This window comes from Meles meles, chromosome 9 (assembly GCF_922984935.1).
Source record: "Meles meles chromosome 9, mMelMel3.1 paternal haplotype, whole genome shotgun sequence".
NCBI classification, from domain to species: domain Eukaryota; kingdom Metazoa; phylum Chordata; class Mammalia; order Carnivora; family Mustelidae; genus Meles; species Meles meles.
The window spans coordinates 47,829,340-47,855,492 of NC_060074.1; the positions used below are offsets into that span (position 1 = coordinate 47,829,340).

General features: G+C 51.1%; 1 protein-coding gene across 4 annotated transcripts; it reads left to right on the forward strand.

Annotated features, from left to right (window-relative positions):
* Positions 1 to 1,964: 1,964 nt before the first annotated feature.
* Positions 1,965 to 25,185, forward strand: ING5 (inhibitor of growth family member 5). 4 transcript variants are annotated; one of them, XM_046019104.1, is made up of 8 exons: positions 1,965 to 2,631; positions 4,904 to 4,975; positions 7,379 to 7,545; positions 9,188 to 9,299; positions 9,466 to 9,556; positions 19,674 to 19,809; positions 19,976 to 20,037; positions 21,897 to 25,185. In XM_046019104.1, the coding sequence occupies exons 1-8, from the start codon at positions 2,595 to 2,597 to the stop codon at positions 21,937 to 21,939; spliced, it is 720 nt and encodes a 239-aa protein (XP_045875060.1). In that variant the 5' UTR covers positions 1,965 to 2,594; the 3' UTR covers positions 21,940 to 25,185. The 4 variants fall into 4 exon arrangements, with proteins under 4 accessions (XP_045875060.1, XP_045875059.1, XP_045875063.1 ...); XM_046019103.1 differs by having other exon boundaries at positions 1,966 to 2,631; positions 9,463 to 9,556; XM_046019107.1 differs by lacking the exon at positions 1,965 to 2,631 and adding an exon at positions 3,142 to 3,583 and having other exon boundaries at positions 9,463 to 9,556.
* The last annotated feature ends 968 nt before the right edge of the window (positions 25,186 to 26,153 follow it).

Consider the following 26,153-nt stretch of genomic DNA (forward strand, 5'->3'; position numbering starts at 1 on the left):
CAATCAAAACATTGTACATCTATTGTTAAAGTATGGCACACCAATGCAATGAAATAATCTAGTAAACAAAATGAAGTAGAATGAGTAAAACATGGCCAGGTGTTTGCAAAGAGTATGAAGTTAAAAATGTAAATAGTAGAAAAGTGGATAGTATGATTCACCAGTAAGAAAACCAACAGCCCAAGTTAAAAAGTGGACAAAAGTTAGGAAGTGCCTGGGTGGCTCAGCTGGTTCAGAATCTGGCTCTTGGTTTCAGCTTGGGTTGTGATCTCAGGATCTGGTCCTTCACTGGGCTCCACACTCAGTGGGGAGTCTGCTCCCCCTCTGCCCACCTCCCACCACTTTCTAAATAAAATTTTGTTAAGTTTCCTTTTTAAGATTTTATTAATTTGTCAAGAGAGCGAGAGAGAGAGCACAAGCAGGGGGAGTGGCAGGCAGAGAGAGGAGCCCGATGTGGGACTCAATCCCAGGACCCTGGGATCATGGCCCCAGCTGAAGGCAGATGCTCAACCAACTGAGCCACCCAGGCATCCCATAAAATTTTTTTTTTCCTCAAAGATTTTATTCATTTATTTGACAGACAGCAAAAGCAGAACACAAGCAGGGGAAGTGGGAGAGGAAAAGCAAGCTTCCCGCCAAGCAGAGAGCCTGATGCAGGCTCAGTCCCAGGACCCTGGGATCACAACCTGAACTGAAGGCAGATGCCTAATAACCAAGCCACCCAGGCGCCCCTCTAAATAAAATCTTTTTTAAAAAGTTAAAGAAAAAATGGGCAAAAGTTATGAACAGACACCTCACCCAAAGAGATGTACAGATAGCAAATATACATGTAAGAGGAATTCATTAGGGAATTATGTCATTAGGGAATTGCAAACAGAACAATGAAATAGCTTTACCCACCCATCAGAATGGTCAAAATCCAGAACATGGACAACATCAAATGGTAGTGAGGATGTGGAGCAACAGGAACTCTCATTATTTGCTGGTGGAAATGCAGTGATACAGCCACTTTGGAAGCCAGTTTGGTGGTCTCCTACAAACCTAGACAATCTTACTCCTCTTTGTATTTAACCAAAGGAATTAAAAACAGGTCCACACAAAAACCTGTACATTAATGATTATAGTAGCTTAATTCATAATTGGCAAAACTTGGAAACAACCAAGATGTCCTTCAATAGGTGAATGGGTAAACCATTCATGGTAAAACCATGAAATGTTACTCAACATTAAGAATAAATGAGCTACCAAGCCACAGAAAAGCATGGAGGAAACGTAAATACATATTACTAAGTCAAAGAAGACAATCTGAAGTCTGCGAAATGTGTGATCCCAACTCTATAACATTCTGGAAAAGGGAAAACTGCAGTAAAAAAATCAGTGTTTGCCAGGGGTGCATGGAGTGGGGAAAGGGCTGACAAGGTAGAACACAGCATTTTGGAGGCAGAGAAAGGATTCTGTATATTGTAATGTTGGATACATGTCATTACACATTTGTTAAAAACCTACAGAATATACAACACAGAGTGAACACTAAAGTAAACTACGGACTTGAGTAATAATGTATCAAGGGCTGCCTGGGTGGCTCAGGCAGTTAAGCGTCTGCCTTCAGCTCAGGGACCGACTCAGGATTCTGGGATTCAGTCCCCCATTGGGCTCCTGGCTCAGCGGGGAGCCTGCTCCTCCCTCTCCTGCTCTCTCTCTGACCAATAGTCTTAAAAAAAAATACTGTGTCCATATTATTTCATCAATTATAATAAATGTAACACACTAGTGCCAAGTGCTTGTAGTGGGGCTGTGTGCGCGCGTTTAGGGGTCTATAGGAACTCTATTTTCTTCTCGATTTTCCCGTAAGCTTAAAATTATTCCAAAAAAATGGAGTTTATTTAGTTAGAAACAACGCAGGCACCGAGGTCGGCGGTGCGCGGTCGTGTACTTGCGCCTGTGCACTACCCCGAGCACCGAAGGGACGCGCGGGGGCCACGAACACTCGGACTCAAAGCTGAACCGGAGGCAGGTCCGCAGCCCGAGGACGTGGGGGAACCTGTCACGCATTCACGCGAACGTGAAATTGGAAAGACTGTGTTTCGTTGGCTGGTATCGGGCAGGTTTCGGGGAAGTTCACGAGGGCACGCTCCGCTGAAGCACGCATCTTTAGTGCCGAAGCCGCTACCGTAGCCGCCAGGACGAGCCCGGCCCTGAGTCTCCGGGGCCCGGCCCCTCCCCCGCACCCGCGCTCCACCTGCACGTGCGCCACCGGCCGCCGAGGGCCCCGCGCCGCACACCCCGCTCGTCCTCCCGGGGAGGGGGCGGGAGCCTGGGGCCCCGGCTACGCGGGAAGGGACGTGCACCCAGGACGGGTGGGGTCCCCAGACCCGGCTCCCCCATGCCCCTGATCCAGAATCCCTACCCGCTCCCGCGCGTCGCCGCGCGCAGCCCGCCGGCCGGAAGCCCGGGGGCGGATCCAGACGGCGCCCCGCCCCGCCTGACGGGCCAATCAGCGCCCGAGATTCATTAATACTGAAGGCGCCGGCCCCGCCTCCGCCCCTCGCGGCACCGCCCGCCCGCGCAGACCCAGAGCGCGGCCGCGGACGAAGATGGCGACCGCCATGTACTTGGAGCACTACCTGGACAGTAAGCGCCCCTCGCGGCCCTCGGGCCCGGCGCCCGCGCAGGGCCTCCCCACGCGGGCCCACCCCGCGGGCACCAGGTGCCGCGCGCGGACCCCGAGGGCTCGTTGGGGCGGCAGGGGCGGTCCGGCAGCGGCGGGGGCGGCGGGGGCGCGCGCCGGGCGGGGCGGGGCCGCAGGGAGGGCGCGCGGGGGGGCGCGGCGCGGGGTCCTACCGTCACGGCCGCGCCAATTCCAGGTGCGTCACGGGGGGGCGGGAGCCGATGCGCACGGGGCGGAGCTTGCGTTCCACGGCCCCGCCCTCCTCGGCTAGGCCCCGCCCTCCCGGCTAGGCCCCGCCCTCGGCCCCGGCCTTAGCGGCCGCCCCGCCCTCCCCGCCGTCGGCTCCTCCCGGACAAGGCCCAGCTCACGGCCCCGCTCCGCCCTTCCCAGCCCCCTCCGCTCGCCTGGCCCCACCTCACCCTAGGCCCCGCCCCTTCCCCGCCCCCACCGCGCAGTCAGGCTAGGGTGGTCGGGCGCGGGTGGTCTGTCGCAGGCCCTCGACCTCAGCCGCCTCGGACGCTGGGCCGTGCCTGGGGGGGTTCCGGGTCTGGGATGTGAGGGGAGGTCTCCGGCCTGGGTTCTGTGCCGGCTCGTGCGGTGGCCTGGGAGTTGGAGAAGATAACTGGCGTGGACAGTCCCCTGGGGTGCCCGTCCTTCCGCGTGGCCTTGGTGGGAGGGGACTGGCGGGGCTGGTTCAGGTTGAGCGCAGGGATGGTCACCACGGAAAGCCGTCTGCGAGGTGCTTCCTGCAGGCGTCTTTCTGTCTATATGCAGCTCAGCTTGGGGCCTCCTGAGAACTCCTGAACAGATGGGGAAATGCAGGCCACAAAGGCCAAGTAGCTTGTCAAGGTCATGCATTCGACAGCGGAAAGCCCACGTTTGAACGTTGCTGATCTGGCTCTGGCTCTGGCTGCGGTCGGCCTTGGCGGGGGCGGTGGTGGGGGCGGGAGGGGCTGGGCGCTCTGGAGCTCTGTGTTGCAGTGGGAATATGCAAGGTTATTGGTACCTGCCTCTACTGCCGGTTGGGAGTGAGCCACTGCCCTGGGGGACACGGTGGGGTTCAGCTTTCCCCAGGGTGGTTGCCAGTCCAAGCCTGAGCCATGGGGGAGTCCCGGAGGGAGAGCACTGAAAAGGGGAGGCCTTTCCCTGCCATTGTCACTACCGTGATGTCATGTCTGTTGGGGAGCTCTGTGGCTTCCCTTCTCTGTCCCGTACCTACCCAGTGAGCCCTATGAAGACACTTTGAGGTTTGTGGATTCCATCATGCATGGGGCACCTGTGTGAAGGCTCAGGATGGAGGTGACTGCTTGATTTTTGAGCACTTGCTGTGTGCTAAGCCTTGGTCCTCATTTTCCTGGAACTTACTTTCAAATGGGGCAAATGGATTTTTTAAAGTTCACAGCAGATTAAGGGAAATAAAGGAGCCCAGCAGGTTGTGAGAGACCTGGGGTGGCACTGTCCCGCAGAGCCCAGGATAGAACCAAACAGGGAGGTCCTTGGGAGGCTGTGGTGAGCCTTGAGGCTGGAGAGGGCCAGTGTGCCATTCTCTGGGTGAGCTGGGCAGCTGTCAGCTGGGCAGACAGGCTGAAAGGCTGGCCTGGAGCCGGAGGATGGCAGTGCAGTGTGGAAGGCAGTGTGACCTGGGGTCCTCTACCTGTGCTGGCCGTGTGGTCTGTTTAACTTGAAATTAATGAAACTCGAGCAAATGCAAAATTCAGTCCCTCAGTCATAGTAGCCACATTTCAGGTGCCTAGGAGCCCCACGGCCAATGCCTGCTGTGTTGTGTAGCTCAAATGTCCTGTCTCTTGCATGAAATACACTACACAGCACTGGCCTGCTCCACCCTGTTCACTGGGTGTCTGAGTAAGGCCGGGGTGGGGGAGATCAAACAGACCCCAGGGCTTTGGTCTTACCTACTGTGGGAGAGTACTGAGAGGGGAGGACTCGCTGGGCGTGTGGGGTGGAAGGGTCACACGGGCCATCTTCCTGGCCTCTGCTTGCAGCTCAAGGGTAAGTCCTCCTCTAACTTTTCCAGTTTCCAATGCCCTCTGAAGCCTGTCTGTCTTATCAGAGTTTCATACCCATCCCCCCAAAAAAGATACCTTAATCCTTCTGTTCCCCAAATCCTCACAGAAACAGAAAATGAAGTGAGCTTATTATTTGTAGACCTTAGGTATAAAGTCTGGAAGGCAGGTTTTGTCCTGCTGCTGAGAAGTACACGTCTCTGTGTTTCAGGCATCGAGAACCTTCCATGTGAACTTCAGAGGAACTTCCAGCTCATGCGAGAGCTGGACCAGCGGACAGAAGGTAGGTCCAGGCTCTTTAGTCTAGCCTGTGGTGGGCCCTGGCAGCTAGGAGAGGTGACCCTGCTCCCCCAGGGCCCCAGGGCAGTGGGGCTGCAGCCCGGCCTTCAGCTTTGGGCCTTGGCTGATACCTTATGGATGGTGCTCACGCTTTAAAATTCGACTTAGTGTTTTGGGTTCTGACACATCTTCCTGTGGCATCTTCACAGCTGTCATGGATTCCTAATTACCTTTCCTTTTAAAAGGTTTTCTGGTTTCAAACTGTAAAAAAAATTTTTTTTTGAAGATTTTATTTATTTGAGAGAGAGAGTGACAGAGAGCGAGAGAGGGGAGAAGGTCAGAGGGAGAAGCAGACTCCCCGTGGAGCCAGGAGCACGATGTTGGACTTGATCCCGAGACTCTGGGATCATGACTTGAGCTGAAGGCAGTTGCTTAACCAACTGAGCCACCCAGGTGCCCCTCAAACTGTGTACACATAATTTAAACAGATAGCACTTTGCAATCTTCTGGTATTTAGCTCCCTGTTTCTAAACATCCTGGTTTTGCTGCTGTTTCTTACTTTATTTCCCTTTTGCTTTGGTCTTTATTCTGTTATTGTGGAATATGAAGGTTAGATCCCCCTACCCCCACTGTTTCCTGGCACTGTGATGTAGACTCTGAGTCTGCTGTAGACCAGGGATGGCGTTTCCTTCAGGACCCCGTGGCAGTGGCTTGCACCTGGGCCACATTGTGTGCTCTGCTTATGTGACCTTTTTCTGAATAACTGTTTTTCTTAGCGCTCGGAATTGCTTTGTTTTCCATTTTCTGTATGCATTCCCCGTGTTCACTGTGTCTGCCACACGAGGTGCTCTGCCTGTCCCAAGTTCGTCCTTCTCACCAGACCTTTCTGCTGGAGCCTCCCATCCTGTGGCTCTTGTCTGGCCCTGTGGTTGGGGCACTGTCTCTGCTCATCTTTGGGGCAGGACCCTGATTCTTGTGTTGTAAACATCCTTTCTTGACAACTTGCATTACTGGAGTCTTTCCTGCAGTAGCTCCCTGAAACACAGTACAGGGGAAGGTAGATTTCTTAGAACGCTCTATGTCTGAAAACGTGCTTGCTCTGGTCTCACGATTATTGAACACTTTGGCTGGGTATAGAATTCCAGCTTGAAAATAATTTTCCCTCAGCATGTGGAAGGTGCTGTTGCGTTGTCTCCCAGCTTCCCTGTTGGCCCTGGAGAGATCTGCTGCTGTTAGCATTCCTCACCCTTGATGCATGTGCTCTTCTTTCCTTTCCTGTGTAGCCGCTTTGGGGCTGCTGTCTTTGAACCTGAAGTTTCATGTTTTGTGGCCATGTGCTTGGGCATGGGTGATTCATTCATTGTGCCTGCACATGTTTTGTAAGGTCAGAATGGCTGTGGTTTTTCACTGAGCTACAGTCACCTGACCAGTAGATACAGAGAATTCTGTTATTATGAAATACAGCATTTGCGTTCAGGAATAAGCATAAGTGTTTGTCCATTCCTTAACAAGCAGCACCTTGCAGACTTCTCCCGAGATGGAGCAGTGGGGCCTCTGGTACCTGGGGCCCTGTGTAACCCGAGTGTGCCGTCCCTCCCCCAAGGGGCTCCCACCCTCAGTTTCCTCTGCAGCACATTTTCTTACCTCCCTAAACCAGAGTTCACGGTTGTATGTGTCCGTCCTTAATATGGATGGAGTCTCCCTGTGTGTCATCCTTCATGTCTTGCTTTTGTGGCTTATTGCTGCCTTCTGTGGGAAGAATCCCCGTGGCTGTGTGCCGCTGACTTGCTGTGTGAACGGACCACAGCGTCTCGGTCTGTTTTACTGTGGATTGCACATTGAGCTTGTTTCCTTTTGTCTGCACTGATGAATGTTTTCCTGTATGTGTCTTAAATCTGGGGGCTGTGTATTGAAGAGTAGAATGCCAGGTTGTAGCCAAGGTGAGCACATGATTTGCTATTCCAACAGGGGCTGTTGGGAATCCGAGAGATCGGAATGCGTCCTTTCTGAGAGGGCGGTGGCACACCATCCCGTCCTGGGTGTGCTGCCCGGACTGTGGTGTCCACATGGCCCCTAGTGTCGGGCTGTCCACTGAAGGCTGTGCCTGCTACGCTCCCACCAGCGTTCAGCCAGCCACTGCTTTGCTGCAACTTGGCTTTTTTTTTTTTTTTTTTAAGATTTTATTATTTGACAGAGAGAGAGTGCACACAAGCAGGGGCAGCGGGAGAGGGAGAACAGGCTTCCCGATGTGGGACTCGATCCCAGGACTCTGAGATCGTGATCTGAGCTGAAGGCAGACGCTCCACGCACTGAGCCACCGGGCACCCTGCAGCTCGGCCTTGTTCAGCTTTACTTGCTAGTGTAGAATCTCATGTAGGGACTAGTTTTCCCCCCATTTCTGTGTCAGATAAGAAAGCCGAGATTGACATCCTGGCCGCAGAGTACATATCCACAGTGAAGACCCTTTCTCCGGACCAGCGTGTGGAGCACCTGCAGAAGATCCAGAGCGCCTACAGCAAGTGCAAGGAGTACAGTGATGATAAGGTGCAGCTGGCCATGCAGACCTACGAGATGGTGAGGAGGCAGGGCAGGGGTGGGGTGAGGGGATGGGGCTTCTCCCTGTCACGCGGGAAGGGGCCCAGGGCTCAGAGGCTGTGTGTGCCAGGTGGGCTCAGGCTTTGACGGGGAGATGCTTCTGGAGGAAACAAGTACTGGGGTGTCCTTCTGCAGGGACTGTCGTCCTGCAGTCTGGTTTCTGTGCCCTCTGTGATTGTGCGTTTGGATGCTTTAGTGACTCTTAAGTTTCTTTTTTTTTTAAAGATTATATTTATTTATTTGACATGGAGAGAGGGAAATCACAAGTAGGCAGAGAGAGGGGGGAAGCAGGCTCTCTGCTGAACAAAGAACCCGATGTGGGACTCGATCCCAGGACCCTGAGACCACCTGAGCTGAAGGCAGAGGCTTAACCCACTGAGCCACCCAGGCGCCTGACTCTTAAGTTTCTGTATGTGTTTTTAATGCTGCTTTTTGTCAGCTCTAGGTCAAGTACTAGAATTTGTCGTGTCTAGTTTTCTCTCAAGTAGCTTTGTGTGGGGCTCCCGTGGGGCACAAGCAGTTGTCCTGTGATGCACATCAGGTTGTGTAGAGAAGGAAGGCCTGCATGCTGTCCCCTGACTCCATTCCTTGTCCCCTGAGAAAAAACGGGAATTTTTTTTAAAAACCTGAGTTAAGTTGTAGCCGAGAAAGAATACTCAAAAAGGAGAACGTAATGCTTATATTTGGGGTTGTGATGCCCCAAAGCGCTGAATCTTTTTTTTTTTTTTAATTAATTTATTTATTTGAGCGCAAGCACGTGCGCACGGATGAGGGGATGAAGGTTGCAGGGAGAGGCAGAGGGAGAGGGAGGACCTACAGCAGACTCCTTCCTAAGCCTGACAGCACCGGGCTTGATCCAAGACCCTGAGATCATGACCTGAGGCGAAATCAAGGGTTGGATGCTTAACCAACTGAGCTCCCAGGTGCCCCTGCCAAGCGCTGGATCTCTACAGTAAGCAGCCTGCTTTTTAGGAGTTAGGTTTCAGCAGTTATCAGACACATTCAGGTTTTCTGAGTCATAATAAGGTTTGAGATTGGAGCTTGTTTCCCAACAAGGATGGGTTGACAGTGACGCTTGGTGTGGTTTAACGGGTTCATTGCTGTGAGCCCACTGAGTGAAGGGACGCCTTGTGCTGCATCCTCGTGAAGTCCTGGCAGTCTCCCTGGAGCCCGCCTTTGTTGGGCGGTGTGGTCACTGTTATATTCCCATGCTTCGACCATTGCCTTCTCTTTCTTCTTTCTTCTACCTTGTCCTAAATACAGTGTTAGAGGGCTTTTCTGTGAGAACCTGTATGTTCTTCAGATTTTTGAACTTGGGTTAAGTTAGGGTTCAGTATTATATGTCCTCATCCCCATTCCATTGCATTTCCCAGCTCCTTTTCTCATTATTGCCTCCCTTCATGGTTTTCCTGAGTAGGATTTCTTCTGTGGAGCTGTCAAAACGTGGGGACAAAGACCCTTCATAAACTGAGATAGTGGACCTTGTTTTAGGAGCTTTCTTCGTTGAAAACCCAAGTAAAGGGCAAGAAAGTTCTTCCTGGTTGGTTTCCAGTGTATTTGGGATTCCTGAGGTGTTCTACTTTCATTTTTAAGTAAGACTTGTGAGCATCCTTCTCGGTAGGTGGATAAACACATCCGAAGGCTCGATGCAGACCTGGCACGCTTCGAAGCGGATCTGAAGGACAAGATGGAGGGCAGTGACTTTGAAGGCTCCGGAGGACGAGGGTTAAAAAGCAAGTCTGTTAAGTTTTCTTTATTTTGTTACCGTTATCTATGGAGTTTTGTAGAGTTTTGGTGATAAATATGTCAGGAACATTATGGGAAATATATTTGAGTACTCCTGTGTCCTGCTTTCATGAATTTCTTGAGGGTAATTGGGGTTTTATTGTCTTTCAGAAGGTCGGGGTCAGAAAGAAAAAAGAGGCTCCCGGGGTCGTGGCAGGAGGACCTCAGAAGAAGATACTCCAAAGAAAAAGAAGCATAAAGGAGGGTGAGAGGCTCTTTTCCTTGTCTCTTTCTCTCCAAAGATTATTTAGCATTAGTATTTCCTTAGCATCTAGAAACACCAATGGCAGCTAACAGCGAGGACGTGCTTCCTGCATGCCCGCGGTGGGTGTAGTTCTGCATGCTTTCCGTGGGCTGGCTCCGGCTCCGGCTCTGGCTCCGGCTCCGGCTCTGGCTCCGGCTCCAGCTGTGCTCGGCAGCCCATCGGGGTTCCCAGGGAGCACGACCAGCCCTAGGGTTCACAGCTCCTGCGCGGGGGAGCTGGGTTTGTGCCGGGCGGTCCGACTCCACAACCCACGCTCTTAGCCACTGTGTGTCCTGCCTCTCGAGAGACACTATATTTATTGACAGTTCAGGCTAAGCCATGCTTTCGCAGCTAAATATATAGCTGTCCATTGTTTTATGTATAAATATATATTTTGGATATATTTGTTATTAAGTTGCATGACTGCATTTATTAAATATATGTATCATTTACCTTGAACTTCAGAATATTTCATTTAAAGCTTTCTCCCACCTGCTCCCTGCAACCCCCAAACTACTGTGTTGCTTCACAGAAGTGATTTTTAGAGTACAGAGAAAACAGTAAAGCATCCGATGATTTCCGTGGAGGTGGTTTTCACAGTTAGGGGGAGATCTCAGAGAGTCTGTTCTTGACCAGAAAAAGGGAGAAGTTTTGGTTCTTAAGCCTGGTGTTTAAACTTTTAAGAAAAACTCCAGATACCATCTTGCAGTATACAAATGCAGAACAAACATGTAGTTTAATGAACTCCTCCGAGGCACATCCTTGTCACTGACTACTGCCAGAAGCACTTTTATGTACCCTGTTGAAATCATAACCTCCTCCCTCTGCCCCAAGTGAACATGACCCAGACTTGTGCCATTTTTATGCCCATTCTTTGTAGTTTTGTCCCCAACATGTGCATTCCTGGACACTGTAGTTTAATCTTGCTCTCTTTTTTTTAACCTTTAAGTTAACTTTATTAAGGAATAATTTATATACAATAAAATATTCTTATTTTAAGTATATAGTTTAGTGCTGTATTCAGTTTCTTTAAAGTTATGGAACTATTGAGCCTTTCTATTTCTTCTTGAGTTAGTTTTGGTAATGTCTGTCTTTCAAGGAATTGGTTGTTTCATGAGTCATCAGATTCATTCACATCAAATTGTTAATAATGTCACACAATCGTCTTTCTGTTGTAGGATCTGTAGTGATGATTCCTCTTTCAGACCTGATGTTGATAATTTATGTCTTCTCTCATTTTGTCTTGATCTTCACAGAGAATTAGATTTTGGCTTCATTGGTTTCTATGTTTTCTCTATTGTTTGTTTTGTATTTCATTGATTTCTGCTCATATTTTTTTTGGAGGGGGGGCAGAGGCAGAGGGAGAGAGAGAGAATCTTGGGCTCCATGCCCAGCACAGAGCCTGATGCAGGGCTCAGTCTTATGACCCTGAGATCATGACCTGAGCCCAAATCAAGAATCAGATGCTTAACCTACTGAGGTTAAGGTGCCCCTATTTCTGCTCATATTTTTATTTTTTCTTCCCACTACTTGGATTTACTTGGCTTTTTTTTTCCCAGCATTTGAAGGTGGAAGTAGCTTAGATCAGTGATTTTCGTACTTTCCGTCTTTTCTAACATAAGTATTTAAAGCTATAAATTTTCTTCTAGTTACTATTTTAGCATATCCCACATATTTGGATATGCTGTATTTTTGTTTTTATTCCATTCAAAATATTTTAAGATTTCCTTTGTGATTTTTCTTTGACTCATAACTTATGTAGAAGCATGTTCTCAGCTTACCAATAATTTGGGATTTTCCAGGTAGCTTTCTGATCTCATTTTTTAAATTAATTCTGCTATGATCAGAGAATATCATAAATAGAAATTATCAGAAATTAAGAGTTGTGTTATGGTTTATGGTCCTGTCTTCCTGTATATTTCTTATACCTTAGAAAAGAATGTCATGTTGTACTGTTTTGGGTGGAGAGTAGACGTCAATCAGAAAGCTTGGTTGGTAGTGTTGTTGGTCTTCTGTATCCTTACTGATACTCATTTATTCGATTGATAAATTGCTAAGGGAAGAATGTTGAAATCTCCCAACTCTAGCTATGGATTTGTCTGTTTCTCCTTTCTGTCTGTCAGTTTTGCTTCACATTTTAAAGCTCTGTTACTTGTTGTTACCTTCGCATTTAGGTTTTTCTAAAAATAGCTGACTCCTTCATTGTTACAAAATGTCTCCCTTTTTTATTTCTTGTACTATTCTTTGTTTTGAAGTCTACTTCGTCTGATATTATGATGATCACTCCAGTTGTCTTATGATGAGTTTTGGCATGGTGGAGCTTTACTCTTTTTCTTTCTTTTTTTTTTTTAAAGATTTTTTTGTGAGAGAGAGAGAGAGAGAGAGCGCAAGCGCGCGTGCACGCACAAGCAGGCAGAGGCAGAGAGAGAAGCAGGCTCCCTGCTGAGCCAGGAGCCCGCTGCGGGACTCAGTCCCAGAACCCTGGTATCATGACCTGAGCCACCCAGGCATCCTTTACTTTCAACGTATTTTTGTTTTTGTATTTAGAGTGGGTTTCTTGAAGTCAGCAAAGTTGGGTCTTGCTTTTTTTTATCTAGTCTGAAAATCTCTGCCTCTTTTTTACTGCAATATTTAGAGTCTCAGATTTAACACAATTCCTGATATGACTGGATATAAATTTACCCTCTTGCTGTTAGTTGTCTCTGCCATTTCTTATTTTAGTGTCTTTTAGATTAATCAGGTGGGTTTTTTTTTTTTTTAAGATTTTATTTACTTATTTGACAGACAGAGATCACAAGTAGGCTGAGAGGCAGGCAGAGAAAGAGGAGGAAGCAGGCTCCCTGCTGAGCAGAGAGCCGGATCCCAGGACCCTGGGATCATGACCCCAGCCGAAGGCAGAGGCTTTAACCCACTGAGCCACCCAGACGCCCCTAATCAAGTATTTTTTTTAGTGTTTTTTTTCCCATGGACTGTTCTAGTATGTACACCCTGTTCATTAAGTGAACTTCCAATGATATTACGCTATTTCATATTTAGTGTAAGGTCCAACCCAAGTATTTTTTCCTCCTGTCCTTTGTGCTTTTGTCAAAAGTTTTACTTCTATGCATGATATAAGCCTCAAAACATGTTATTATTATTTTAGGTCTAAACCATTAATTATATTAAACAGATTTTCAAACGTTTATTGTCACTCCACGCACATACCATTTCCACTGCTTTTGTTTCATTATGTAGACGCAGATTTTCCTCTGGTGTCATCTCTCTCCTGCCTAAAGAACTTACTTTAACATTGTTTTATAGTGCAGGGCTGTTGATGATGAATGTCCTCAAATTTTTTTCTCTGAAAATGTCTATTTTATCTCCTTTTTTGGAGGATATTATTGATGGATATAGAGTTTTAGATTGACTTTTTTCTTCTAGCGCTTAAGATGTCCCATTGTCTTTCATCTTGAATTGATTCTGATGAGAAATTAGTGATAATTTTTATATTTGATTTTTTATATGTAAGTGGCTTTATTTATTTTTGCTGCTTCTAAGATTTCCAATCAGTAATTTAATTTTTAATAACTTAATTATGATTTGTTCTGGCATGGGTTTTTTTGTGTGTATTCTGTTTGGAGCTCATTGAGCTTCTTGGAACTGCTGGTTTATATTTTGTATCAAATTTGGAAATTTTTCAGACATTCATTCTTTTTTTTTTTTTTTTTTTTTTTTTTTTTTTTTTTTTTTTTTTTAAAGTTTTTTTTTATTTATTTATTTGACAGAGAGAGACCACAAGCAGACAGAGAGGCAGGCAGAGAGAGAGAGAGGGAAGCAGGCTCGCTGCCGAGCAGAGAGCCCGATGTGGGACTCGATCCCAGGACCCTGAGATCATGACCTGAGCCGAAGGCAGCGGCTTAACCCACTGAGCCACCCAGGCGCCCAGACATTCATTCTTAAAATAGTTTTTTCTGCTCTCCTTTTGTCTTTTTATTGGACTCACATTACATGTACATTAGCTTGATATTTTCTCACAGTTCACTGAGGCTCTGCTTATTTTTTTGGACAGTGTTTTTCTTTCTATGTGTCTGTTTGGATAGTTTCTATTACTTTATCTTCAAGTCTTTTCTTCTTTGAAGTCTAATTTAATCTTAGTTTCCTTTAGTGAATCTTCCACTTAAGAGATTCTCTTGTAAAGAAGTTCTATTTATTTCTATTTCATACTTTCTGTTTTTCTTATTACATTTATATTTTTCTTTATGTTTTTGAACACAAGTATGTATAATAGCTTTTTGAAAGATCTTTTCTGAATCTATTTGTTATTTCCAAATATATTTTCTTCTTTTTAAAGACCAGTTTTTTAAGGTATGATGGACATACGGAAAGCTTTACATATTTAACTTACACAATTTGAATAGTCCCACAGGTCTGTTTATTGACTGGTTTTTCTCATGGTTGAAGCATTTTTCTACTTCTTCACATGTCTAGTGATTTTTCATGGGATGTTAATGTGAATATTATGTTGTTGAGTGTCTGCATCTTGTTGTCTTCGGTTCATGGATATTGAATTATTTTTTTTTATTTTCTAATTTTTGTTCAGTGGTTTAATCACCTATGGATCAACTTGATCCTTCATGGCTCTGGGTGGTTTTTTTTTTTGTTTGTTTGTTTGTTTTAAGATTTTTTATCTATTTGAGAGAGAGAGAGAGCACGCGGGCATGCAAGCATGGGCGAAGAGCTGAGGGAGAGGGAGAAGTAGGCTCCCTGCTGAGCAGGGGACCTGAAGCAGGGCTTGATCCTGGGATGCTGGGATCACGACCTGAGCTGAAGGCAGATGATTCACTAACTGAGCCACCCAGGCGCCCTCGCAGGCTCATTTTTAACCTTTGTAAAAAAAAAATCCTTTTCTTAGAGGGCCAGATAGTAAATATTCTAGGCTTGCAGGACGTATTGTCTTTGTTGTGACCACTCACTTCTGCTGTTTTATATCAAAACCATCCACAAAAAGTACGTAGCTGGGTGATGTGGCTGTGTTTCCATCAGACCTTATTTACAGAGATAGCCAGCCAGGTGCAGGCTGCACTTTGCCAACCTCCAGGTGAGGGTAGCCTGGTTGCTGGGGTTGCTGATGTCATCCTCCTGAGGTATGGCCCTTCTGGTTGTCTTCTGAATGCCTTTGACTGTAGTGTGGCCTCTCCCGGCAGGCTGGCTGGAGCTGTAGCACCACCAAGCCTCCATTGCTTAGCTCACAGTGCACCCGTGTTTTCTGCCTAGGCTCATGGATTCTCACCCTGGGCACAGCTTAGTTTTTTGTGAAAAAAAACTCAAAGAGATCCCTTTGCAGATTTCTGGAGCACATTCTCTTTACCCTCGTCCTTTACAGGACCTCACCAGCAGATTCCAGCAGCCTTAACCTGGAAATTTGGGGTCTTCCTCCGCTTGACACACCGTGCTGTGTTTGGTTCTCCTGTTGGCAGGCTGGGCGTGGAAGTGCTTCCAGCAGGGCTTACCTTGTTTGTTTACCTTCACCTGGGGTTGCAGTCCTCAGCTGCCTTTTGTCAGTGTCTGGAAACAGCTGTGTGACGTGGTCTGTCCTGTTTTCTAGCTGTTCACAGTAGCATGCAAGTTCAGTGCCTATTGCTAGGTCCTGTTGGGAAGTGTAAGCTTTGTTATTTTCTTGTGTCGCTAAGCCCTGTAAGTCTCTTTCACTTGGGCGTTTGTCTCCTTCCCTTTCTTTCTTCACAGTTTTCCTTTCGAAGAACCTGGACTCTTGACTCTTGGCATTTCCCAGGGTTTTGATGTTGCTGACAAGACATGAAACCCCAAGAGCATATCTTCACTAAACATGAAGACAATGCTTCTCCTCATTTGCTCAGGGGATTTGTTTGAATTTTTTTTTTTTTTTTAAGATTTTATTTATTTATTTGACAGAGAGAGATCACAAGTAGACAGAGAGGTAGACAGAGAGAGAGAGAGAAGCAGGCTCCCTGCTGAGCAGAGAGCCTGATGTGGGGCTTGATCCCAGGACCCTGAGATCGTGACCTGAGCGAAGGCAGAGGCTTAACCCACTGAGCCACCCAGGCACCCCGATTTGTTTGAATTTTGACTGGGGTTGCCTAGTTCTATGAGCTGGCGCTCTGTGGGTCCGGTGGAGTTGACGGGCCCACGCCGTGGTGGCTGCTCTGGGCACAGTCTGGCTATGTCCGTTACAGAGGGAGGAGACCGCCACTGTGCTATTGCATACATTGTCATTTTCTGTTCTACGACACCCACTGGATTCCTTTTTTTGTGGATTTTAGTTCCTTTCTGAAAAGTGTCCATATTTGTATTCCTCTTACTCGCATTTTCTTTGCAGTAGCTGCTTCAAGCCCTTGGCTCCTGGTTTTCACTTCGGGTCTTTGGTGCCTCTGCTCCTGTTAGCTGAGCCTCTCCTGGGGTTGTAGCCACATTTTCCTGCTCTTTTTCACATCCCGTGGTTCTTTGTATCTGTCTGACTTCAGGTGTGCGAGGAGTATGTGGGGTGAGATTTCTCCCCAGGAGTTTCTTTTGCTTTTGGTGCAGGCAAACTGAGCTGGGTGGGGGCCAGGGGCCCTTTGCCTGGGCCTAGTCCTCTGATGTTGAAGCCTCATGAGGGGAGGCCCTCCCCCATTCTTGATGGGAACCCATGGTTTATTTCTCCTTCTTGAAAGGCTGCCTGTGTGGCTGGGCAGCGCTCTGGCAACACATAGCTTTCCTGTCCTATGTCCTGCCTGCCGTGTTGCTGTGGTTGGCAGAGGTCAGGAGGAGGCAGGCCCCTTCCCTGAGAGCACCACACGGATCTTTGCTCAGCCTTCCTGCCACTCTGCAGCAGCTGCAGGGCCCCCGGGTTCAGTTAACAGGCTTGGGGTCCCTGCTACCCTGAATGTAAGGGTCGCAAGTGTCTGCGGCCATGCTGGCTCGGTGCATCCCCCGGAGTGCAGCCAGCCCTTGGCTGAGCGGAGCGGGGCCGCCTGCCAGCACGGCCACCGCCCCTCCCTTGGCCCGGGTGCTTCTGGCCCATGTCACTCCACAGCTTTGCCAGTGTCTTTAAAACATGGTCTTAGCAGCTTACTGGGCTTGTTTTCTTGACTTGTAGCTGCAGGGTTCTGAGTCTTCTGCTCATTGCTGATCAGAACCCAAAGCACAGTGGCCTCTTATGGAGATAGCAGGCGCTGTCATTGGCCTCCTTCTCACCAGGGGTCCCCTTGTGGGGAACAAGGCCCCAGCCTTCCTGGTGGGGCGTGCACCTGGCTGTGCTCAGACCTCATGGTGACCCATGTATCTTGCCTCTGCCTGTGTGGACACACTTGAGATGAACGGGCATGCAGCTTCTCCATGGACAAAGCCATGACAGTGTGTCCATTGCTGACCACTGTCTGATGGCGCTGAGGAGGCGGACCTCGTGGCCGCTGCTGCCCCAATTTTTCTTCTGGGCTGGCTGCAGCTGAGAAGGGGAACATCGTGGGGAAGGTGTGCAGAGCACCTTGGCAGGCAGGTTGGGCTGGACTTGGCCCTTCTGCGTGAAGTCCTTCTCCACGGCCCCCCAGAGCAGCCATGCTGTTCCTGTCCTGCTGTATGGATGTCGGGACAGCCCAGAGGGACTCACTGGGGTGACAGGTGTGTGAGGGCTGCGTGAGTGACTCTGGGCCTGCTTGAATTCTTGCTCCAATGTACACTTGAGATGCACAGCGAAGGTTCAGACACCGGAGGGGGGTCCCTGGGGCTGCCCGGGGAGGGGTGCCCACCGTGTCTAGGGAAGTGAGCTCAGAGACACTGCTTGTGCCCAGCACGGCTGACATGGGATTTGTAGCCTGCCTGGCAGGCTTGGCCTCCCTGGGACCTCCTGGTATTCCCTTCCACCCTCCTGCCCCAGAACCCCCTCAGCTGAGACCGGAGGGAGGCAGCCCTTGAACCTGGGGGATGGGGGATCAGGGCTGGTGTCAGCTCGTGGTGTGGTAGTTGAGTCAGGCTTTGCCAGCAGAGCACACAGAGCCGCTGAAGCACAGTCGGCACATGGAAGGCGCGTGCCCTGAGTGCGCCTGTGGGGGACCCCACGCGGGTTGGCACTGAGCATCCAGGTGAGTGCCCGGGGACGGAAGCCCACTGATGGGAGGGACACGTCCAGCGGCGGGTGAGGGTGTCAGGCCAAGCCAAGAAATCTGCTTGGCAGAACAACTGGAGACCATGTCACTGCCTGGAGGGTTGCTGAATGCCTGGGGCGTGTGGAGAGCTTGTAAGCATGTGTGAGCATGTGTGGAGCATGTGTGCATGTGCGTGGAGCATGAGTGGAGAGTGTGCATGTGTGGGGGGAGTGTGTACGCACATGTGAGCGTGTATGGAGCGTGTGTGAGTGCGTATGGAGCGTGTGTGAGTGCATGTGGAGCAGGGTACCTTTTGTGATGCATCCAGATTTCAGATAAAAAGAGAAAGCCCTGTCTGTTCCCAGAGACAGACAGTAGCTCAGCTGTGGAGGGCAGAGGCTGGGACAGGCTCTGGAGCCTTCAGGGATATCACTTGCTCCACCCGAGGGCTGGTGCTCTCTGTGGGGGACAGCCACTGGGACAGAAGATGCCTCTCTCGGGGGTGGTCCTGGGACAGGATGGTGCTTTTGGGAGGGTACTAGGACAGAGGACGGTGGTCTTGGGGGCGGCACTGGGATGGAGGATGGTAGTCTCCGGGGAAGGGTGCTGGGATGGAGGAGGGCAGTCTCGGTGGGGGGTGCTGGGACAGAGGATGGTGGTCTCGGGTGGGGGTTGCTGGGACAGAGGACAGTGCTCTTGGGGGGAGGTGCTGGGACAGAGGATGGCAGTCGGGGGGGTTGGCGCCAGGACAGAGGATGGCAATTGGGGGGGTTGCTGGGACAGAGGATGGTGGTCTGGGGGGTGGGTGGGGGGTCGCTGGGATGGAGGATGGCAGTCTCCGGCGGGGGTGCTGTGACTGAGGAAAGTGGTGTCAGGGTGGGGGGCGCTGGGATGAAGGACGGTGGTCTGGGGGTGGTGCTGGGATAGAGGACGGTGGTCTCCGGGGGTAGGGGCGCGCTGGGACAGAGGACGGCAGTGTGGCATGGAGGCACAGGGCTAAGCCTGGGATCTGCCTGTAGAGGCACAGAGTGTTTCCTGACAGAGAGTTTGGGAGAACAGGGTGGCGGTAGCTTCTGGGACTTGTCATCGATGTGCTTCCTTGTGACCTGCTGCGGTTTCTCAGCTCCCTGTCAAGCTCCTGGTGTGAACTGGCTGTGTCCCCACAGCAGTTGCGTGTTCTTGATTCTGGAGGGGGAGGGAGGGTGGTCTTTCTTAGCCGGTCAGAGCAGAGTGTCTACATTGCCCAGTAGTGGCGGGTTTCTTTGAAGCTGCCAAATCACGGAAAGAGTGAGCACGCCAGCCCCTCATGCTCTCTCGCAGGCGAATGCTCCTTCCAGCTCTCCCCACTACTCAGCTGCAGGGCTATGGGCAGCCCACAGGGAGGGAGGCTTGGGCAGGCTGGATTCTGGCTGGGCCACTGGTTAGTGACCTAGAGGGCCAGTAGAAGTGGGGAGCAATAGGCCTGCTTCACGGGGGTGGGTGGGTGACGGCGCCATGTGGTCAGAAATGGCCCGCTGGCAGGTGGGCAGCTGGGGGTGGGAGGGGGTTCCAAAGACTGACAGCTCCAGGAATGGGGAGGGCATCTGGATGTTTCTGGGTTTTGGGGTGAAGGTGCTTTGGGCATGTGTGGGGTGGAGATGTGGTCCTGGGTGTGTGGGTGAAGGTGGCAGGGTCAGTCTTGGTTGAGGTCCAGGGTTCTCCAATGTCATCAACTGGCGGCTGGTGAGTTGGGGGTGTGTGCCTCCACCAAGGGAGAGGATCCCCAAGAGGCTGGGGAGGGTGGATCTGGGGCAGGGAGGTAAGGGAGCCCAGGAAGTAGGTCCTGTCCAGATGGAGGGACAAGACAGAGATGGAGTCATGTCCCCAGAGTGGGGCCAAACCTCAGTGCTGGGTGGTGAGTGCCTCCCTTCACATCCTCTGGGATGCCTTTGTGCCCCTCTTGTGCCAGGGGCATGCTCCATCCCTACCCACCTGTGCTCACGGCCGGGGTTTCCCTGCAGGTCCGAGTTCACCGACACCATCCTGTCCGTGCACCCCTCTGATGTGCTAGACATGCCTGTGGACCCAAATGAGCCCACGTACTGCCTGTGCCACCAGGTGTCCTATGGGGAGATGATAGGCTGCGACAACCCAGACGTGAGTGTGGGTGCTGGCATGGGCTGCGGGCGGGGCCGGCATCCCTGGTAGTGGGGTGGAGGGGGGGTGCAGGCGCTAGGCACAGGCTGCGGCCTGGGCCGTGCACCCTGGTGTCTGGCCCATGGAGCCCAGGAGTCCTAACTGTGGCCTGCCCTCTACCTTGCAGTGTCCTATTGAGTGGTTTCACTTCGCCTGCGTGGATCTGACCACGAAACCCAAAGGAAAATGGTCAGTATGGGGCGTTGCTCGGTCCTTCCCTGTCTGTGGGGCATCCTATGCACTGTTCCCCTCTGAACCGGGACCCCCAATGCAGCGCTCCTGGTTCCTGGGGCTGAGCTGCTGGGGGGACAGCTGCTGCCCTCCTCACCTGGGGGCAGGTCTCTAATGACATTTGTGAGATTCTTGGAGAGAACAGCTGTTTTGATTCTTTTTTTTTTTTTAAGATTTTATTTGACAAGATAGATCACAAGTAGGCAGAGAGGCAGGCAGAGAGAGAGGGGAGGAAACAGGCTCTCTGCTGAGCAGAGAGCCCGATGCGGGGCTCAGTCCCAGGACCCTGAGATCGTGACCTGAGTTGAAAGCAGAGGCTTAACCCACTGAACCACTCAGGTGCCCCTGTTTTGCCTCTTATTTATTGAGGTAGAGATACTCGGAAATATAGGTGTGAAGTGGAGAGCTCTTGTCCCTGGAGAAGTTTTGGGAAAAGGCAAAGAGCACAAGCATTAAGATGGCCGCAAACTTGGGCACAGGCTGGGTACCTGCTGAGGGGCCTCTGTTGCATTGGGAAGGTGCTCGGAGAGCGTGAGCGCTTTCTGTTCCTGATCCTTGGGTTCAGTGGCAGCAGCAGCTTTTGTGTTCTGAGATTTCTGAGGTTTCAGTAAAAACCGGGTTTTATTTATCTGTGCTTAGAAGGGACATATACCCTAAAATGAAATCCTGGAAATCTTTTTCTCCAGAGGAGAGGAGAAAGCCCCAAAGGACAGACTGTCATCCCAGGTTTCGGTGGGTGACAGCATCTGCGTGCAGACCCGGCACCGGGTCACCTCAGGGAGTCTGAACAGCCATGGGACTCGCCCCTGACAGAGCCCTGCCACCGGGCGGGCACCTGAGTGGGGGGGTGGGGGCTGCTGGCCCACCTGTGCGGCAGGTGTGGCTCGTGGTGGGGCACGAGGCAGGGAGATTTGGTTTGAGTTGTTTGTGGAAATCCTGGGTGGAAGAGTCTGCAGGTGATGGAAAATCATTTTGTTTCTGGGAGGGCCATGCAGATGGGGCTCCCCCCACCATGTGCTAGGAGCACGGCAGGACAAGCAGCGTCGGGAAGGCCGGGTGGGCCCTGCCACTGCTGTGTAACTCTGTGTTTCTCTGGGGTCTTTCTAGAAACACAGTGTTCAGGCAGCTTCCCTTTTAAGTAAGCCCGCAGCTCTGACACGTGTTCATGCTGCACGAGTATTATGTAGGCCTGTTTGCTGTGGAGGGGCTTGGCTTCCTCTGGAGCTGTGGCAACGGCATGCTGGGCACTCACTCCCAGGCATGGACCCGACCCTGGCAAACAGGCCTGGGGCTGGGATAGGCCCATTAGCTGCCTCCTGAGTCAGGAGCCAGGAGGGCCGAGGTGCAGAGCAGCTGGACTTTCCCCTGGTGTCACTAACAGCTGCCTTGGTCTAAGAGCAGTGTCCTGTTTGCCCAGGGTCACCAGGGAGCCCTGGCTAGTCATGCAGGTCCTAGGGCCTGTCAGCACACCTGGCTGAGTGTGCCATGCACCGTGCTCCCCTGTGCTTAGTCCCCAGTGTGACTGCGGGTGTGGCCTCCAGTGTGATTAGTGTAGACCACAGGAGTGCCCAGGGATGACCAGTTAACTTGACTTTGAGGAGCATTTGTGGGCAGAAACAGTCTTCCTCACTGAATTGTATCTGTTGACTCCAGAACATGCTGGCCAGGGTGACTCACTGGGGTTCCCCTTGCTGGGGGCTTCCAGATACGACAGCTGTGTGCTCTGAGCACTGTCCCCTGGCACTGTCTTGGTGGCCCGGGGAGGCAGGCTGGGGCCTCGGCACGCACAGGGTTGATCCCTGTGTCTTTCTTCTCAGGTTCTGTCCACGGTGCGTTCAGGAAAGGAGGAAGAAGAAGTAAGGTGGATGCCCGGACCAGAAGAGCAAGTTAATATATTCCTTCTTCACGTTGCAATATTTTCTCTTCATTTTAAAACTACCTTGTTTCCAATGATATTTAAGAACTCAGTGGCCAGTTGTAATTCTGGAGACTTCCTAAAACAAACAAGAATCCTCCCGAGCCCTGTTTGCACGAGGAGTGGTCTTACGGGGACTTGTCATGGTGACTTTGTTCTGGAGACGTGGTACCGACTCTGTACCGGGATGCTGAGCCTTCCATGGGCGCCGTGGTGGGGACCATCCAGCCCATGCACTGCCATCTCTCTTCAGCTGAGGCACAAGCCCGCGTGCTCTGTCCTGTTTTCCTGGGGCTGCCCCAGCACGTCGGGCAGTGCTCTGTCCCCTGTGAGGCCTTGCCGGAGTCGTCTGCTGTGTTCGGGCTCTGCGCCGGGGCCCATGGCCTGCCTGGGCAGGTTGGGCTCTCCCTGGGGGCGGAGCGCTCTGTTTCACTGTGCACTGCCGTTTCCGTCTGAGCTCCCCGTTCCCTCCGTGAGGGTTTCATCTTCTGGAGTAGACGGCTCTCCGTCAGCACACAGCGGTCGTTCCCGTGACTGGCCCACGGGAGCCGTGTGACAGACAGCGGGTGTGCCGTTTCTCTGGGAATTCCTGACGTTTTTACTGTGAAGATGAAATTATCATAACAGCATGGAGATCGTGGGTCCGTGTGTCTGTGAAGTGAGTCCAGTCCAGTGAGACCTGATTTTAAACCTGTTCTGTCGCACATGGGTCGGTCAGCAGCTCCTGTCCAAGGGGATGACGATCATGTGATATGATTTGTGAATTTCTTGTGCCACGCAGTCCTGGAATGAAGCTGGCAAACTAGAGTGTGTCTTCTGTTTAATCTGTATTCACCAAACCAGTCCTGAACCTTGTTTTGGGGAATAGTTGGGGGGAAATTACATATGCTTGGCGTGTTGCGATCCATTTGTGACGGTGCGTAGTGTGACTTCTGGGAGCATGCGTGGACTCGGAGACCCTCCGGCACACGTCTAAAAGAGTCCGAGGAGTCCTGAAGAAAGGGAAACCTGTTTCTGTCCTCGAGGCAGGAAAAGAAATCCAGGAGGCGGGGTCAAGATGTGAAATTCCTAACTGACGAAGAATCTTGTCTTCTTTATCAGGAGGCCTTCTGGAATGGTGCACCTGCTTCCTTCAGTGGCCGTGTCTACCGTATGTTCCCGCCTTTTCTCTCATATTTCACCAAGGGCAGGAGATGACGTGGAGAGAAACTTGGGGGACTGTGTCCTGCACGGCCACTCCTCACCAAGGCCGTTTCCAGTCGGTAAATGAGAAGTGAATGTTAGCTTTCACATCAGAGGGCTGTGAGCCTGCATCTGTGGTTCTCGGCGGGTCAGCCAGCTCCCCACGTGCTGTCCCATGGTCCCTTCGGGGCTTCCAGGGCACTGCAGGTGGGGTCAGTTCAGAGAGCGCCGCCCTTTCCGTCCTGTGCTGCATGGTTAGGGTAGGGGAACAGCAGCTGGCCTGATGAGCTATCCCAGAGCCGATGCCTTCCTGCTGCCCAGAAAGGAGGGGTGGGAGGCTCAGGAGGAGCACCGGCCGGCTCGCGCTCCTCAGTCTCAGCTGTGGCCAAAAACGAGGCTCGTTTGTATTTAGTCACTTAGCTTTTTGTTAACACAGGTGTTTAAAGATCGTGGGGAATAAATTGTGGAAAACTGTTTCCTTCACTCTTTTACCAGTCTCTGTGGAGAGGGCAGGTGAGCACACGAGTTTGTGATGGCCCTTTGGAAGCTGCTTTACTGTTTGCACTGCATCTTAGAATACTTCCCAGCCGCTCATCACGGGAAACCGGTGCCCGGGGGGTGGCTTTGGTGGCCAGCCGGGGTGCCTGGTCCGAGGCCTCGCTCACAGTGCAGGAGGGCTGGTCAACTTCCCTGTGGGGTCTTGCGTGTCGTCGGGTTACAGCCCAGCCGCCGGCGTTCTCTTTATAGGTCTCCTGTGCCCACTGTCCCTTGTGTTCACCTCTGTCGGTTACATAAATATCCCTGGAAAAACACGCGTAGGTAGAGCTTTGGAGAAGACAAGACGTGAGCAGAATAGGAAGATTCCCTCCCCAGAACGCTGTTTGTGTCAACACGGATCCGCTCCCCTTCCTGACTGCGAGTGCTGCCTATAGTCGCAGCGACACCCAGCAATGGCTGTTTGCTGAGGAGACCAGGTTCTCCCCCCTGGCCTGGCTTCAGCCCTGCAGGGGTGGTAGGTGCCCCTGACAATCGCCCCGTGAGGCCTGGCCGCCGACAGTGGCTTGATTCCTACCAGATCCTGTGTGCCTGCCGGGCACCAGACCTGACCCGGAGGTGGCTGCAGAGCCCTGTTCCTTGGGTTGAGGGGGGATCTGGGCTGGGCCCAGAGGTCTCTGTCTCAGCTGCATCTGAGCCAAGGGCCGTGGAGCTTCCTTGCAGGGAAGAGGCACCTTGTTCAGAGGACACTCATGGCCCTTGCTCTCAGTGCTCTGTTAGCAGTCAGTAGGTTGACAAATAGCCTCTTGTTTTCCTGTAGAAGAACACATTTTGCACTTCCAAAAATAATGTGTGAAACTGAGCCCCCCGCGGCCGTTGCCCATGGAGCTGCCAGCTGGGCTGCAGACGGAGCTGGGCCTGCTTGCCTGGGGTCCCCGGGTGGCCGGCTGTGAGATGTGACCGGCCACGGCCAGGGGAGCCTGGTGGCTTCCGGTCTGCACAGGGATGACAGAGATTTGCTGGGACGTGTGGGGACGATGGTCCTGTCCCGGGTGGCGACGAGGCACTCCCAATTTGTAGCTGGCTGCCCAGGGCAGGGTTGGCTTTGAGCAGTAACACTGTCCCGAGAGCAGTTTCCCTGTGTGGCCGTGGCTGGAATTCGGACACTTGTCATGGGCCTTGGAGATGGAAGGTTTTCCCTAGTTGTTAGTGAGCCGGGACTGGTCCTCATTCCCTGTGCCGAGAGGAGTTTTAAAACAAAGTCTAAGAAAAGTGTTCTCATTCAGAAGAGAGTTCTATGAAGTTTCTTTCTTTCTACAAATGTATTTTGTGGTGTTCACTTTTACCACATTTCATCCAAAAATGATGCAGCTTTAACACGAATGTTACATTTTATTTTCAAGGAATTATCTATGTTCCCTTTGTAAAGGAAAGATAATATTGTAAATCTTTTTATTAAATAATGTAGAGATGTATATCTGTATTTTTGGATCATGTTCTAGATTATGGATATATTGTTTAATAAATGAAGTATTTTTTGGAACAAAGGTTTGAGAAGGAGTCATTCTAGGAAATGATAAACCCTCAGTGCTATGGCCAGAGATGGTAAGTGGACCCTCTGGTGAACTGTGAGGGTCACGACTTGGCTGTCACTCTGTCTGGAACCGGTCCCCAAGCCCCCGAGAAATGTCCTTGTGGACTACTTGGAGTTGCTCTTTTATAAAGGCATAAAGTGCTTTCTCTGGAACAGAGGTCTGCACTCCCAGATCTGCACAGGCGTGAAGACCCCTTCGGGAACTAAATAGTACTTAGGACATTTTTCCTTGAAGAGTGTTAATGGTCAGGTCCTGAAACCCAGCTTGGTCACCACAATGGACAGGCCCAGCCTCTCACCTGTTTTCCAGATGAAAACCAACTCAAATACCCAGAGTCCTAGCTGGAGGTTGGGCGAGGTTCTGACGGAAGGGCCTGGAATGCCTTCACAAGCACGCATTCCCTCTGGGCACTCCAGGGGTCCCTGCAGCCATTTGTTGGGGTTACTGCCTGGAAAAAGGGAACACCGGTGGGGTGGGTGTTACTGGGGTGGGGTGGGGTTACAGTGAAAATTACTGGCTCTGAGTGGTTAGTAAGTCCCACAGGTCCACAATGCCCCTGGTCTACTAATCCAGGAGGGCCTACCATCATCAAGTGACAGGTGACATTTGTCTGAGTGTGTCCACAGACTCTGTACTTGTCTTCCCACAGCTGGAATGTGCCATTGAAACAGACTTGAAAACCGGCAGAATCCCACATGGATTCACATTGACCTGTGGAGCAAGGGCCATTACCATAGGAAAGCCAGGTGGAAGTCTCTGGAATGTCCTTTCCTTGCCAGGATAGAATCCAAAGGCAAAATGCATCCCTAGTGGGAAGACTTAGTGGTGACGTTATGACGTACTTAACACACGTGGACAGGAGGTGGGTGGGTTATAAGGAATGTAGT